Source organism: Euphorbia lathyris, chromosome 9, assembly GCF_963576675.1.
Source record: "Euphorbia lathyris chromosome 9, ddEupLath1.1, whole genome shotgun sequence".
NCBI lineage: Eukaryota > Viridiplantae > Streptophyta > Magnoliopsida > Malpighiales > Euphorbiaceae > Euphorbia > Euphorbia lathyris.
In genome coordinates this window covers 35732074-35747687 of record NC_088918.1, presented here as the reverse complement: position 1 = coordinate 35747687, position 15614 = coordinate 35732074, and the positions used below count along the sequence as shown (strand labels likewise).

General features: G+C 30.5%; 1 protein-coding gene across 1 annotated transcript; it reads right to left on the bottom strand.

Annotated features, from left to right (window-relative positions):
- Positions 1-11591: 11591 nt before the first annotated feature.
- LOC136205243 (transcription factor MYB60) lies at positions 11592-12930 on the bottom strand. The gene is made up of 3 exons (XM_065995754.1): positions 12729-12930; positions 12511-12640; positions 11592-12429 (listed from the first exon to the last, which is right to left on the bottom strand). The coding sequence occupies exons 1-3, from the start codon at positions 12859-12861 to the stop codon at positions 11820-11822; spliced, it is 873 nt and encodes a 290-aa protein (XP_065851826.1). The 5' UTR covers positions 12862-12930; the 3' UTR covers positions 11592-11819.
- Positions 12931-15614: the final 2684 nt, after the last annotated feature.

The following is a 15614-nucleotide window of genomic DNA, read 5'->3' as shown; positions in this document are numbered from 1 at the left end:
TCAAGATCAATTTCGTTTTTAAACTCAAGTTGCACGATCAATTTGGTCCAAACAAATTTTAAGAATTAATTTGGTATTTTAACTTTATATTTAAATTAGTCTATAACGACATGTGTCAATGTCAAAATTAATAAGGGTTAAAAAGCATAATAATAAGCCAAGACATGTTATTTTAAACTGATTTGAACACGTGTCAAGAATTCAAAAATTGATCTTAGAATTCAAGTTGAGGGCAAACTAAGCATTTATTTATCAATTTGATTTTTATTTTATTTGATTTAACTTAGCAATCTAATGTCAAACAAACTCCTATAAAGGAGGAAAAAATTCTAGCTGGCTTTGAGGTTTTCTTTCAGTTTTAGTGAGAAAAACTCTTCATTTTGTTTTGTAAATTTTATTGAATAAAATTTTTGATCGTTCAATTTTAAGTTTGATTGTTTTTTCATTATTTGGAGTGTTTTTTCCCCTTATATGGAGTGTGTTCTGCTTTTTTTATGGGTGATATTGGATTTTTTTTTTTTTTTTTTTGGAAATGCATAAAAGTTTTGTTTATACGTGAATCTGATCCATTAAAAGATTATGAAAATTTTCTTATAAAGACTGCATGAAACTATTACTTTCATCAAGATGTATTTTTTCTATTGAAGAAACTACTGGTTTCTTCTAAAAAATCTTTTAATGAATTTGTGTGAACAAATAGAAAATAAAGTTGTTGAATATATTGGGGTCTCAATCCCTAAACTTGGTTCAAAAATCGGTGATTAAATACATCAGGGTTCCTAAGCGATTGAATTTCTAAATTTTAAAGATGACTTTTTAGTTGCTTAAACTTGCTTAAATGACATGATAAACTCCTAGTCATGTGATAGAGTAAGAGGTGATTTGGGAAAGATGCGTTTATCATTTTAAGAAATTAATCAGTTAATTTAAAATTTAGAGAAACATCAATTCATTTTTTCAGAAAACAAGGAATATCACGATGTATTAAAAAAAAAAAAAGATAATTGATTTGTGTTAACATTAGGAGTGTTAACGAGCCGAACTAATACTGAACCTAGATAGGTTTGGTATTGGCTCGTTAATCTCTAAACCAAGCCCTCTCGGATCGAATTTTTACGGAATCTTGACCAGCTTAAAACAGATTCATTATACATGTATAGATTAAGTAGTAGAAGAAAAAAAATATAAAATTCCTATAAAATGCTCAATATGAATTTATTAAAAGATTAGAAAAAAAAACAATCATTTTCATGGTCGAGCTCTAAAAATAGTAGTTGTTACTGGTGGTTAGAGAAAACAAACTCACATATATCACATATGACTTGATTACCGACGTGGTTGCATATGGACGATAGTTCTTAACGCCACTAGTGTGGATGAGAGTGTAGAGAGATAACTTGGGAAATGAGAAGTTCATTACTCTTTACAGTTCGTATTTGAACTTTGAATTTCTAAATTTCGAACTAGTCAAATGTCTAAAACAGTCAAATATTTTTTATGGGCATTGTGAGTTGTAACTAGTTGAACTTGAGATTTAGAATCCATGACTAATTACTCATATTTTCTTTTACCATAGTTATTAATTATTTTATTTTGAATTAAAGATTGATGAAATATATATAATAATTAAAAAATAATTGAGCTTATGAGCTGAACTTAAAAAAAAGCTCATGCTCGACTTGTTAATGTCTCGAGCCGAGTTTATTCAAATCGAGTTTTGACCGAACTTTGACCAAACTGAACTCAAATAATTTACGAGCTACATTGACTCATTAATAGCCGTGGTTACCATTGAACTAATCTTATAAAGTTGGATATTCATCATTTATATTTGAGCTAAATTTTTCAGATATATAAACAAAATTAGAGATACAAGGCTAGAAGCAACTTTACCTGTACGTCAAGCTTCGTCTTCTTTATTTCTGGCCTGAAAAGTAAGAAATTACCACATTAGTTTTTATTCCCACTGATAGTATGAAAATTTTGTTGTAAATGAAGGGGTTAAAATGTTAAAATTATATATGAAATTAATTGGTGGCCTAATTTAAAGGCCATTTAAAATGGTCACTAAATGCAAATTAAAGACTTTTTGGTTTGATGTTGATTTGTAAATTTCAACTATAGATACAAATGTTAAATCGCTTTCATATATAATCAGATTCAGAACTCTTATGTCAAATAAATTAGTCATTACCACCCTTGTAAATTTTTTTTTATCCACATTAGAATTTGGTTAAACTATAATTATATTGAATTCTTTTGTCTTTTTATGTTAATAATAAAAAATTGTTACAATTTTTTTTTTTTTTTTTTTTTTGTAGAATATGTCATAGCATGTCTAAGGAGAGAGAATTTGTCGATCGGGATCTCCCCAAGTCGGTGACAGAGAGCTTTTCGGGTAGAATCTTGTTTTCTTGTCCGGGTAGTTTAGGTTTCCTATTTATTCGGTAAATTTAATACATTTCAGCCAGCTTTGCAAATGAAGATAAATTCAATCCCGGGATAGGGGTATTTTAGGCATTTCTATTAAATATGTTTAGACGTCTAAATTAGGCTTCGGAATAAAAGCATGCTATGTGTTAGATCTTAGGAATAAATGAGTCCTATTTGAGCGAGTCCGGCGTCGTAGTTTATATCCGAAAGACGGGTCCCATTGTACCCGCAGCTAACTTTTATTGTCTTGCAGGTTTAATAGATTTAATTCCTAGGGCTAAATTTGATGTATTAGGGCTATTTGTGCCATTTATTGAAATGATGTAATAATTTATATTTCAGTATTTATTTATCGCTTTTGAACGATCAAACGATATTTAACTGAATCTGGAATAGAAATATTTGGTATTTTAATAAAAGACAAGTCTACGTGTTTATTAATCAGACTCTTATAACCGATTAAGTCTTGAACCTAACTCTCAAGAGATAGCATGTTGTGAACCCTATGATATCTAACTTTTTCAATATGTTCCTGACCATCTAATTCGGGTGGCGACTCTGATATAAATACCTTAGCCTAAAACATGATAAGATGTTAAGGTATAAAACATAAAGAATGCATACACCGGAAGGGACGCGATAAGCGTCATCCTTAGAAATGGTAAGTGACGGTGTTATGTTAAAACAGAATCCAATTTGCCGGAAATCCATCTCCTCCCTCGCGGGAGTAAAGGGTAATCGGGTTCCACGACCGCTCATAGCAGAGCACCGTCTACAGGTCTTATTCTGAGGCAGAATATAGAGCTATGGCCTCTACATCATACGAACTCCACTGGATCACCAACTTTTTTTGTGATTTGCACCTTACCCCAAAGACTTCTTCTCTTCTCTTATGCGATAATACCTCCGCCATGCATATCGCCCAGAACCTCGTCTTTCATGAACGGACCAAACATATAGACATTAATTATCATGTGATTTACGAACGTGTTCAGTCCGGTCTCATTTGTTTGATGCCTATTTCTTCAGCCTTACAACTCGCCGATTTGTTTACCAAACCCCAACACTCTCCTCACCTCCATTTTCTTTTGGGCAAACTAGGTTTGCAAAACCCTTATGCAAATCTAGTTTGAGGGAGGCTACTATGGAGCAAAACTCAAAGATCAACAACAGAGTCTTGCTCTTGGAAAATAATGAAGAACAAATTTTGAAGAAGAAAAGAGAAGCACCGCATAAAGAAGAAAGTGAAGAGTCAAGAAGAAAGAGATCGATAATGATCTCTGGGTATTGATGAAGTACATATAACAATTTAAGTCTTTCATTGTCTTCCACGCAAGTGTCCTTTCAATTGCCCAAGGGGTATTGCAGACATTTTTCACCAATAGACAATTTTAGAAGCAGTCCATCTTGTTATGTTGCACCGTATTTTAATGTCAGTGGAAACATTAGAAGATTTTGGCGGTTGTATCGTCAAAGAAAACGTCAGAATTTGTTGATGGAATATTTCCGTCAATGCTTCGTCGGCACATTATTCCATCAATGTTCCGTCAAAATGTTTTACTGACGTGTCTATTTGAAGGTTTTCAATCCGTCAGAATTCCGTCAGTAAGTCATTTTACTGACAGATTTTGATGTCACTCGGTTCGGTTCGGTATGCGATTTAAACCGAACCGATGCACACCCCTACTAGTGCATAGAGTAGTAAAGCCCAAACTCATATCAACCATCCATCATAAATCATCGTGATCAAAGGCTGTTCATCAAGCCACTTGTTTCTGTCATTGTTTTCTTAATTAGATCCTTTACTTGTTGAGCACACTTAGCAACAATATAAGTATGTAAATATTATTTTATAAAGTTTTAATGAGAAATTAATGAAGCTTTGCTTTACCTCATTCATTTTCACAATTGTAGTAAAAATGATATTTATATTGTATTAATTAAAAAAAATGATGGATGATGTGTGTGATCTTTATTTTAAAGGTGAAAGTCAGTGGTGAATACAGGATTACTCGGTTGGGGACCTATTTTATACGTGCGTTTGTAATTTTTTTTTGTTAAATCGAACTTGCTGTGTGTATATATGCGTGTTATAATTTGATTGGTCAAGAACCAATTTTTAAATATTAATGTACAATTTCTCAAAATTAAGCTCGATTTTGTTTAAGATTCCTAACATGTAAAAAAACTAAAAATTTTGATTTGAGAGGGCTACCAAGCAAAAGAAAAATTAATAATTTGGATTTAAGGAGGGCCTAAAAGGCCAAAAAATAGAAATTTGGATTTAGGGAGGTCTAACAGGCTAAAAAAATTAGAAATTGAGATTTAGAGAAGCCTAACAGGCCCAAAAAAATTAGAAATTTGGATTTAGGGAGTACCTAATATACCCAAAATATTAAAATTTTGAATTTTGAATAAGCCTAACACTTAATGGATCATCTTGGGAGCTAATTCAACACTTGATCTTTTATTTTTTGAGATAGGGGACCGAAACTACCTGGGGTCAAAGTGGTTCCGGCGGCCGGAGGGGCGGGGCTCCCCAGGCCCCTGTCTACGTCCTGGTGAAAGTGGCTAATCCTAGAGATGATTTTTTTTTTCTTTTTTTTTTTCATAGAAGAGTAATTTAAATGGAGAATTGTGAGAATAGATTAGGGAACATGAATGCCAAGAAGATTGATAGTAATGCTTGAAACAGATGTGATGGATTTTATTAAATTTAATTAGTTTAACAAAATCTCTATTAATTTCTAAAATAAATAAAAATGGCAACCGACATTATTTTGCATCCATGTCTTTTTTTGTTATTTTCAATATGTAACTACTCATCGTTAATTGTAATAAATTGTTCATGATTATTTTTAAGAAAAGTATCAAACAAAATGTCTATGGTTTGTCTAATTTACAAAAAGATGTTTGTTGTTTAAAAGTTTTTATTGTATATATATTTTATTTATAAAATAAAGTATTTCAAATTACATTATTAAGTTCTGATTATAATGTATTTTTATTTAAAAAATTATTCTTATATATTGATAAAACACAACCCCAAAATACAGCTTTTTAAATCGAAATCATAAATCATATGGTGAATATTTTACGTTTTTTAGTAATTTAACAGTTTATGAACTAAATTAATAATTAAGTTCGTTTTATTTTAGAGTCTGTATTTTATCAATATGTAAATATAATTTAAAAATATAATAAAAATATTTTTAATTTTAATCAGAACTTAACAAATGTAATTTTGAATATATTATTTTGGTGCATTCTATGGTTACTTTGTTTTTAACAAAATAAAACTTACTTTGTTTTCTTCACCATTGGATTATGGTGGACTTTAATAAAGTAAGTTCATCCAACGGTGATAAAAACAAAGTAAGACTTACTTTGTCAAAAACAAAATAAGCATAGCCTAACCCATTATTTTGTAAAAAAAAACATAGCAACTTATCTTTTATTTACAAAATTTTAAAGCACAGAGCTTTATTTATAAATTGGAAAATCACATACATTTTTTTTTTGCTTTGCCTTTTTAAGTAGACGTGGCATCCTCTTGTTCACGTGTATTTCAGTTTGTATGGTAAATCAAAGAGAAAAATATGTATAAGAAAATAAATGAAAAAGATTAGATTATTTTCGAATAAAATTGCTGGTTATTTAATATTTTTTTTCCTATATTCAAATAAAATTTTGATCAGTTACATGAATTTATGCATTTACATATAGGCATGCAGCAAGGTATATATAATCATTATAATGCACTATTAAAAAAATAATATCATCCACATGCATGGGTTGTTTTAAATAGAGCATAATCATTTAAGACATAAAGTTAGTATATAAAGTTAGATATAAAAATTCTTCTAAAAAACAAAGTTAGACATAAAAAAACTAAAATAAAATCAAACTATATAAAAGTTTAAATCAATTTTGTGCATATAAATCAGCTTCCTAGTTAGCCACTTTTTGTATAGTTTGATTTGAACAAAAATAATTTAGAAGTTGATTCTATTAAAATAGATGTGAAAGTGGCTAACTAGTAACAAAAGAAACTCACAAGATCAAAATTAGCAAATAGATTAACATACGATATGCACAAAAATAGCTTAAAAGTTAATTCAGTAAAATGATGTCCATTTCTGAAGCAATAGCATTAACAATCTAGCATTTGTACAAATAAAAGTAATTTAGAATGCAATCAAGATTATTATCATTTACAAATATATTATTAGATAACATAAAGAAAATCAAGTACATCGAGAAAGATATCCTTATGAAAACGGTGGAGATGAGTTTACACTCCATCAATAAGCTGTTCAACATGAATTGGAATGATATCTTCCATAATATGTACATGTATATTTCGTGCTTGAGAAAATTCAGTGATTTCTTTCAACAATTTCTCACAACCATCTTCCACACTCACACACACACTTTTCACCAAGCATGTACTATGCTTTGATTCTTAACTTGTAAGAATTATAATAATGCATTGCTTTTGCTATGGAATTGGTGAAATTCTTTGCTTCAGCTAGCATCAGATTGACTCTATTTCTATGCAATTCAATAAAAGCGTGCTTAACCGGGCCTTTTCTCCACTTCCTATTTCACGTTGTTGTGGTAAGATTCTTGAAAGAAAAGTCCTAGGGAATTGGTTAAGAAAGAGAAAGTTAGAAGGAAGTTTCTTACTTATTATTAGCTCTGAACGATTTATCTTTCCTAGGCTCAAGAGTGTTGTATGAGATTACTGTTTTAGTAAATGATGCAGAGAAGGGTAGTGACATTGATCCACAAGAAGCTTAGCAAACTCGTTCGGGAATCTTAGTCAATCGAACATAGAGATTTAGAGATCAGAGAGGTGTGAACTCAATTCAATCTATGTTAAGTAAAGAAAGGTTACGCCATTTAGAAAGAGGATTAATCCTGGTCTAATGTATTAACACACTTCTTCACCTCATGAATCTAGTGTGAAATGAAGATTGAGGGAAGTAGGCGCTAGATCTTTTATCTATTCGATTGACCATCAAGCTAGGAATAATTCCATACAACTAGAAATCTTATCCAAATTCCAGTTTTTGGCCTTATCTTGCAAGTGACGACAATGTCGAGTTGGCGGCAGAGAAAGACTCGACATTCAGGCTTGGGAATTTTTCTAAGATGGCATAAAGGATTCATAAAAAAAGTACTAGGAAGAGAATGCAAGTTTGGGAAGCTAAAAAATACAGAACCTAACTCCCTCCTAACATTTTTTTTTACATTGCCATCATTTGAAATGGCTATAAGCACCTCTATCACTGAATTCCACATCTCAAAAAGATGCATTATCGTTTTACATTGAGAAGCCCAACGTGTATCACTCAGACGAGTTAAACATATTCCTTAATTCTTGTCATTTCCTATAAAAATGTCACCTTTTTTTACTTGTTATGCTACTTTATCATAATGTAATTGTTGAAGAGCATCCTTTCTTTTATATGAACCACCAATAATATTCACAATAATACGAACATAATTGAAAAAAGTACTCATTGCTTTACACATTTTTATAACAGGAAGAATAAATAACTGAAGTTGGTGAGCAAAATAATGAATATGATGTGCATGCTTGTTTTCATTTAAAATGAGTATTTGTAGTCCGTGAAGCATACCATGCATATTAGAAGATCCATATAACCTTGACCTCTAAACCTTAAAAATGATAATCTATCCGTTGTAAAGAAACCATCAATAACTTTTTCAAACAGTTTGCAGATGTGTCACTAATAAACCAATAAACCATTCGATTACCTCTCCATGACCATTTACATACCTCAAAACCATAACCATATTCTCTTTAACTGAACAATCTGAGGTCTCATCGATTAAAAGATAAAAGAACGTATGTGATGCATAAGTAGATATAAATTTTCTTTTGATTTTCTCCAAAAGTCAATAAACCATTACCTATAGAATTTTACATTACCTTCCTTACACCATCATCTCGTCTACGGTACCATTTGACGAGTAAAGGAAAATTATATTGGTGCTTCGACTCTTCCAACTCATCATGTCCCTGAAATACAATACATGCCTCCAAAGGATATCGAATAATATGTACAACTGCAATTAACTTAGCGGAATATTCAGCCTTGAGCATTTCGATGTTAACACATGATCCACATTCTTCCTTTCGTTTAGCAAAATGATGTGAACTAGTAGTACCTCCTTCATGCTGTCTAAACCGATTTAAAGCTTTTTTCCAATTTCTAAAACCAATATGTGTAAAAATATTATCCTCAAATTTATTACCACTAGCAAACAAATAACAATGTAAACACAATGAAGCATCGTTAGATACATTATATTCTAACCAAGGATATCTTCTAAACTAGTTGACTTGAAACTTCCTTGTATACCATCACCAAACTCGGATAATGAGAAATCATGTCTACTAGGTTGAGAAGGGCCTTTAGCCAAGTACTCTCTCCTCATTGAATCTCTCATATCAATAGGATATAAATCAATTCGTATACTTTTTTCCGGATCACTAATAAGTTCATTTGAAGTTTCTATATCGACATAGGTTTTTTCTCACTTTCCTGCTCAACATATATTATTTACTTTGCAGGATGACTAAGGAGTCGGATTTCTCTTTAATTTGGTAACAAATTTTTCCATCTTTTGATAGCTCTATAATAAAAAAAACAATATATCACAAAACCCTTAAATTTATAACTACAAGTCTACAATCAAAACGTCTAAATTTATACAATAAAACTCCTAAATTCATAAACCCAAGTTAAAGTCATCAATTAATATTTTCAATTTAACCCTAAACCATGAAATTTTCGACCAATCTGATAGTTCGTACTCTCACTCATCAGCTTCAAGACGAGTATAAAGAAACTAAAGCACGTAAGGAGACCGAAACCTCATCCAAGTTTAACTCTATGCTCACCGTCCTAACCATGCACACATTACATGCATATAGGATTCGTCCTAACCATGCACACATTACATGCATATAGGATTCGTCAAAGAGAGTTTCGATTAGGGTTAGGGTTTCGACTAGACTAACTCTAATAGGAATCCATTGCTTCTAAGTATATACATATGCAATTATTCTTTATCAATCAATATACAAGTTGTGCTTATATTCTCACATATTTGACCACCATAATATACTATAGTTTCATAGTTAGGATATAGGGGGTGGGGTGTGGGGGGACCAAGAAAAGGTAGTGAGTAGCTAATAAACTAGAGGTTAGTGTATCCTGTGAATTTTTTTTTTTGCATGAGAGAGCACCATTTTCTCATCACCGAAAGGTCATTTAAGGTCACATGTTTCCTTCTTCTAAAAAGATTCATTTTTTACCTCATTTGGAAACAAGACTTTCGTGACACCTTTCTCATTTTTCCCTTTCTTCTTATCTAATTCCATCTTCATTTATCATACTTAACCAATGTTTAATTAATAAAATATGGTAACTAACCATATATACTATAACATTGATTATGACATTATTTTATTAAGCTTAATTATCCATTAATGATATGTCGTCTATATGTCACTTATCTACTTATTGCAGATTATTTCAGGTAGGTACAATTTAATGTACATTTAAATTCTATTTAAACAAAGTAGACTAGGCTTAAATTTGAGAAAAATCTTGGGTCATATGATAATATTATTTTATGTCTAAATAAAATAATTTCTTGCTGGATTTTAACATTTCGTATAATGTGCTTGCTTACTGTGTTGTTGATGCCTTAAATCTTCTTCTTTATATACCAACTAAATATATTCATGATTGTACTATAACTTATTGGCCAAATATTTTCCAATGTTTAAATGGGCATGGTCTAATGTTCCAGAAATAGTAAAAACTCCATATAAAAACGTGTAAAAAAAATCTCATACCATGTCCAAAAAAATAAATAATTAGTATTTAATTCATAAGACTGAACATATTCCTCTTATTTCTATTTACAACCAAAAAACTTATTATAAAATTAATATATGGCACAATTTATGAAACTCTAATAGCAGAATCAAACTAATATTTCACAAATTAGTTTGTATTCGACTTAATTCACATATTTTATTTTATTTATACAAATGGTGTTTCATTTAATAATAATAATTGTATCTATCAGTTTAAATTTGGTTTAAATAACTATCCAAATTATTGGTATTGTTTCTGAGTTATTATTAGGTAACAATTGCTCATTGATCCATTAAAATTGATAAAAAAAAATGTGTGATAAGTTACAGTTGAGATTTCATCAATTTTTTGACAAGATAGAAATTTTTTTTATCAAATAATACATGAGAAAACAAAGACCACTAATATATTGGCTAGGGAAAAGATGAACATTTAGATAAGTTATGAGCAAATAGTGCTTTAATCCCTTAAATTGTTGAGTCAAATATTTTCTTAATATCGTATCAAAACCTCTTAGTTGAAATGGCCGACAATTTATATTTTGAAAAGTTCATTTATTAATGATATTTTTTTAAGAAAAATATTAATGACATTTTTAAAATATTCAACAAATAATAATGAGTTTGTATTGTAGGCATTTTAATTTCAAAGACAAGTATAGCGGAAATTTACAATAATAAAAGTTATTATTTAGCTTTATTTGTCACTTTAAATTTTTAAAATCAAATTGTTTATTGATAGATAAAATATTTGTTAGTAACTCTCATCTTCCAATTAAAATTTAGTACACATGATAGTATTTAACTCTAGATTTCTTACTTATGCATGCCATCATTAATTAAGTGGTTGAGTGATGTTTTTTTTATACATTGACATCCTCTCAATTTGAGTTTGACCTTAACACTGCAAATTTCAACCATTAATAACAAAATTAACAATTATATTTGCTAAATTCTACAAACTAATTATTGATATATTAACTAATTAAATTTCTATCATTGATTTAATTACTAAACATAATTAAAAGTTGATATCCTCTTTGAAAAGAAAAAAAAAGTTGAGATATACTAACATAACTTCTAATTTAACTTGAGTAAAACTTTCTCAAATTCGTCGTGTTATCATCTCATCTTCATGCAATAATTAAATCTCAAACACTAATTTTGTAATTATTGGTTAAGATGTAAAGAATACAAATTCAATAATCATATATTTTAACAGAAAACGAAATTACTTCACTTAATTATAAATTGATTTACTTATTTTGACTTATTTGAATAAGAATTCCTCAAATAAAACTGAAGTTAATTACATTTGCAATTCAAGAGATCCAAGCTTTCCAGAATCTCAGCTAAATTAAGATTATGCCCTAAGATAGAGATTAATTAATTAATTAATAATAACTTTTTCCCCCCTCATGGAGCTTAATTTTGTGTTGAAGCTCCTTAATTATGAACAAGATCAGAATATCGGAGAGAGTTGCATAGATTCTTCAACTTGACAATTACCAGTTTCATCCAACAGCCATTTCTCAAGAAACGATAATGGCGGATTATTGCTTTCAGATTTCATCTTCTTCTCTTCATTTTCACACTCTTTCAAATTACTTTTACCCCACGCAACATTACTCAAGTTCTCAAACGATAAAATCGACTCCAACTCTTCATGTGAAATCAAATCCCCGCCGCCGCCACCGCCGCAGCAATCTTCTTCCTCAGCTTTCGTAGCCACCGAATTTCCATCTTTGTTTTCCTTTGCCGGAGGAGACGATCTCATCCACCCTTGGAGCAGCCGCGAAATGTTCTCCGTGCTTGATGCATACGTCGCCGCGGCTGCCCCCGCCGGAGCTGCCGTTGAGGACGAAGAAGAGGAGTTGTGACTCAAATCTAAGTTTCTTAACGATGAAGAAGAAGACGAATTGAAGCTTTTTGACATAAAGTGCGGCTCCAAAGTAGCTGAAGCCGAAGCCGATGATTCAAACTTTTTGAGCTTCTTCTTCAGATGTGTATTCCAATAATTCTTTATATCATTATCAGTTCTTTGCGGGAGATATGAAGCTATTGCTGCCCATCTGGTGGCCCGAATTGAATTAAAGTTACAAAACTATATATTATATAGAATCGAAATTAATTAAAATTATATATATACTTACTTGTTACCCAATAAAGCTTGCAAGTGAATGATCATGCCTTCTTCATGAGGGGTAAAATTGCCTCTCTTAATTCCGGGTCTGAGATAATTAGTCCATCTGAGCCTGCAACTCTTGCTGCACCTTAATAACCCTTTTTTAAAAAGAAGTAATGAGTTTCCATCCAGGACCATGATTATAAGTTTATAATTAGAAATTAAAAAAGGTAATTACATACATACCAGTATTAGTAGGAACAGATCTCCAGTTTCCAGGACCATGTTGTTGAATATAAGAAACAAGGATGATATCTTCCTCGGGGGTCCATGGACCTTTTTTTATGCCTACTTTATCACAGCAAGGAGGTCTTCCCATGCCTGATATGATCTGATCTGATTCTTGTTCTTGAGGGTGTGTTAATGGGTTCTTGGGTGCCTGCCCAGCTGTATGGACAATTCAGTTTTATTACCAAGTGATGTGTGTGTATTTATACCTGGTCATTTTTATTTTTATTTCTTTTACTGCTTTTCCCTAATTGGACAGAAGAAATTAAAGAACTTTTTGTTTCTGCACCAACAATAATTAATAAACTTCGCTGACTCATCTCTCTTTTCTTAATATTATATATTTTGCAATTTTAATATTATTAATATCTATCTCCATAGGTCAATTATAGCACTTATAATAAGAAAAGCTCATCTATGGTTTATTACAATGTGAATCTAACCCTTTTTTTACAAAAAAAAAAAAAAAATAAAAAATAAAAAATAAAAAATTAAATCCTGACGTTTTAAGGAAATTTTAGATTTAACCTTAATATATGGAATAGTGTAAATTTAACCATAACATTTCCAAACAAAATCAATTCTAACCCTACATTATTAAAAATTAGATTTTTTTTACTATTATTTAATGTATTACTAACAAAATAATAAAAATTCTACTACATGCTTACAAAAATATAATATCATTAAATTTTTATCAATTTATATTTAGTACACATACACTAGTTTCAATGTTTTAAATAAGGAGCTTTTAATAATTTCTCTTAAAAAAAATCCTAAATCTTTTTAAGGATATTTTTGTATTTAAACGTTCATGGGAAGATCTATATAAAAGTTTAATAACTTCTTTTATTCTGCCTTTTTTTTAGGGTTAAACGTTTCTTCTTCTTTTTGTTCCTCGTTTTCTCTTTTCTTTTCTTCTTTGATTTTCGATCATCATATCAACTTGTTCGACGACCTTTGAAGAATAAGAACATTATATTCTTGATCCTCGTTAAAAAACGTTTCATGTAATGTCAATTTTTTTTTACAATTGTTTTGATTTCAATTAAAGAATATATGAGTTAGGGTTTTGATATGTCATGATTTCATTAGGGTTGAATTCATTTTCCTCTTCATGTTCGTAACTATTGGCAGATTTATCAAGCATTTGTATTTTAGCCATAACTATTTCATACAAACTCCGATTGCAGCAATTCAAGTTGCATAAGATATAGATAGCTTTACAAAAGATGGCTTTATGAATTGTGATTTTGTGTTGGAATATGTTTGCGTTAGAATAAAACGTAAACAACTAGCTTGAGTGGGTATGTTCAATGGTCTGGAGGTTTGATAAATATGATCACATACACTTGTCTCGGAAAGGAGGCGATATGGTGTTATTTTGCTCTAATTTGAGCTTGTACTATGTCCTGAAACTGGGGCAATAGCAATACCATGTTATTGAGATAATTATTATGATGTTACAAGTTTACGTGTCCTGAAACTAGAGGCGATAACGTATACCTACGTTGGAATATTGTTAATCATGAGACTATTGGGCAAATTTCACTTAGATTTAACTTAAGCCCTTAAAATAAATATAAGGGTAAATTCTAAAAAAATCCCCTGTGGTTTCATGTATTTCAAAAAAAAAAAAAAAACTTCAGTGGTTTGTTTTTACAAAAAAAGACTGTGTTATACGCCGTTACCCGAAAAACGGAAAATGGCTTAACACCGTTAGTTTGGATGATGTGGCAAGGGGTAAAACGAGAAAAACCAATTTTTTTTTATTTTTTATTCTTCTTCTTCTTCTTCCATTAATAAGGAGAATAAATTATTTTTCTTTCTCTCTCTTCCTTCTCTCTCATTCTTCCATGGTTTTTCTTCTTTCATGGTTCTTCTTCTTCTTCTTCTTCTTCTTCTTCTTCCTCTCTCTCTTCTCTTCTTTTTTTTCTTCTTTTTTTCTTCTATTTTTTTTTTAATTTCCAGAATTCTGGAGAACGTCTGAAATATATAGAACATTAATATTTACATGACTCGAATGATCAAATCTAAGTTTATTAGAATATTAGGATTGAAATATAAGCTTATTAGATCAAATAATAATAATAATAATTGAAAGTCATATATACATAACCAACCAATGTATATATATGAAGGCAAAAGTCAAAAGGGAAGTTAATTGATTAAGGGTCTATTTGTTTTACTTACTGTTTACTAATGTTTTAAAAACCGAACCGGATATCGAATCGGCTTGACAAAGGGTTCAGGGATCAATGGGTTCAACCGGTTGATTCGGATTGGTTGAACCGGATCACGTATAAATTATATATATATATATGAATTATAATTATATATAATAATATATATAATTACTAATATACATATATGTATATATAAATTAATAGACTGAAATGTGTGTATATATATATTTTGGTGAAAAGCCATTATTATTATTAGTTTTAACTATGTAGGAAAGTGTGTTTGTTTTTGTTCTTCTATTGTTGTTCTATAAAAATAAATAGTAATAAAAAATAACTTATAAACCACGCGTGATATTAAGTGGCAAGTTGAATTTTAATACTTTTTTTTTAATATAAACCGGGGTGAGTTCCGAGTTCTTCGCGCCATCACGCGGGGTAGAGCAGTTTGGTAGCTCGCAAGGCTCATAACCTTGAAGTCATGGGTTCAAATCGAATCAGCTTTGTCTACGAACAAGGAAGCTATAAGTAATGCAACTAAGAATCTCATGGAGAGTTCGATCCTGGCTCAGGATGAACGCTGGCGGCTTCCGGATAATTCAAATTGAAGCAATTGGATGTCCGACTCGGGCAGGTTCTTACGCGTTACTCACCCGTCCGC

Excerpts from the sequence above, each read along its gene's own strand:
- LOC136205243 (XM_065995754.1), bottom strand. The coding sequence starts at position 12,861 with ATGGGAAGACCTCCTTGCTGTGATAAAGTAGGCATAAAAAAAGGTCCA. Across the intron at positions 12,641-12,728 it reads ATCTGTTCCTACTAATACTG|GGTTATTAAGGTGCAGCAAG; the intron begins GTATGTATGTAA and ends TTTTTAAAAAAG. Across the intron at positions 12,430-12,510 it reads CAAGCTTTATTGGGTAACAA|ATGGGCAGCAATAGCTTCAT; the intron begins GTAAGTATATAT and ends TCGGGCCACCAG.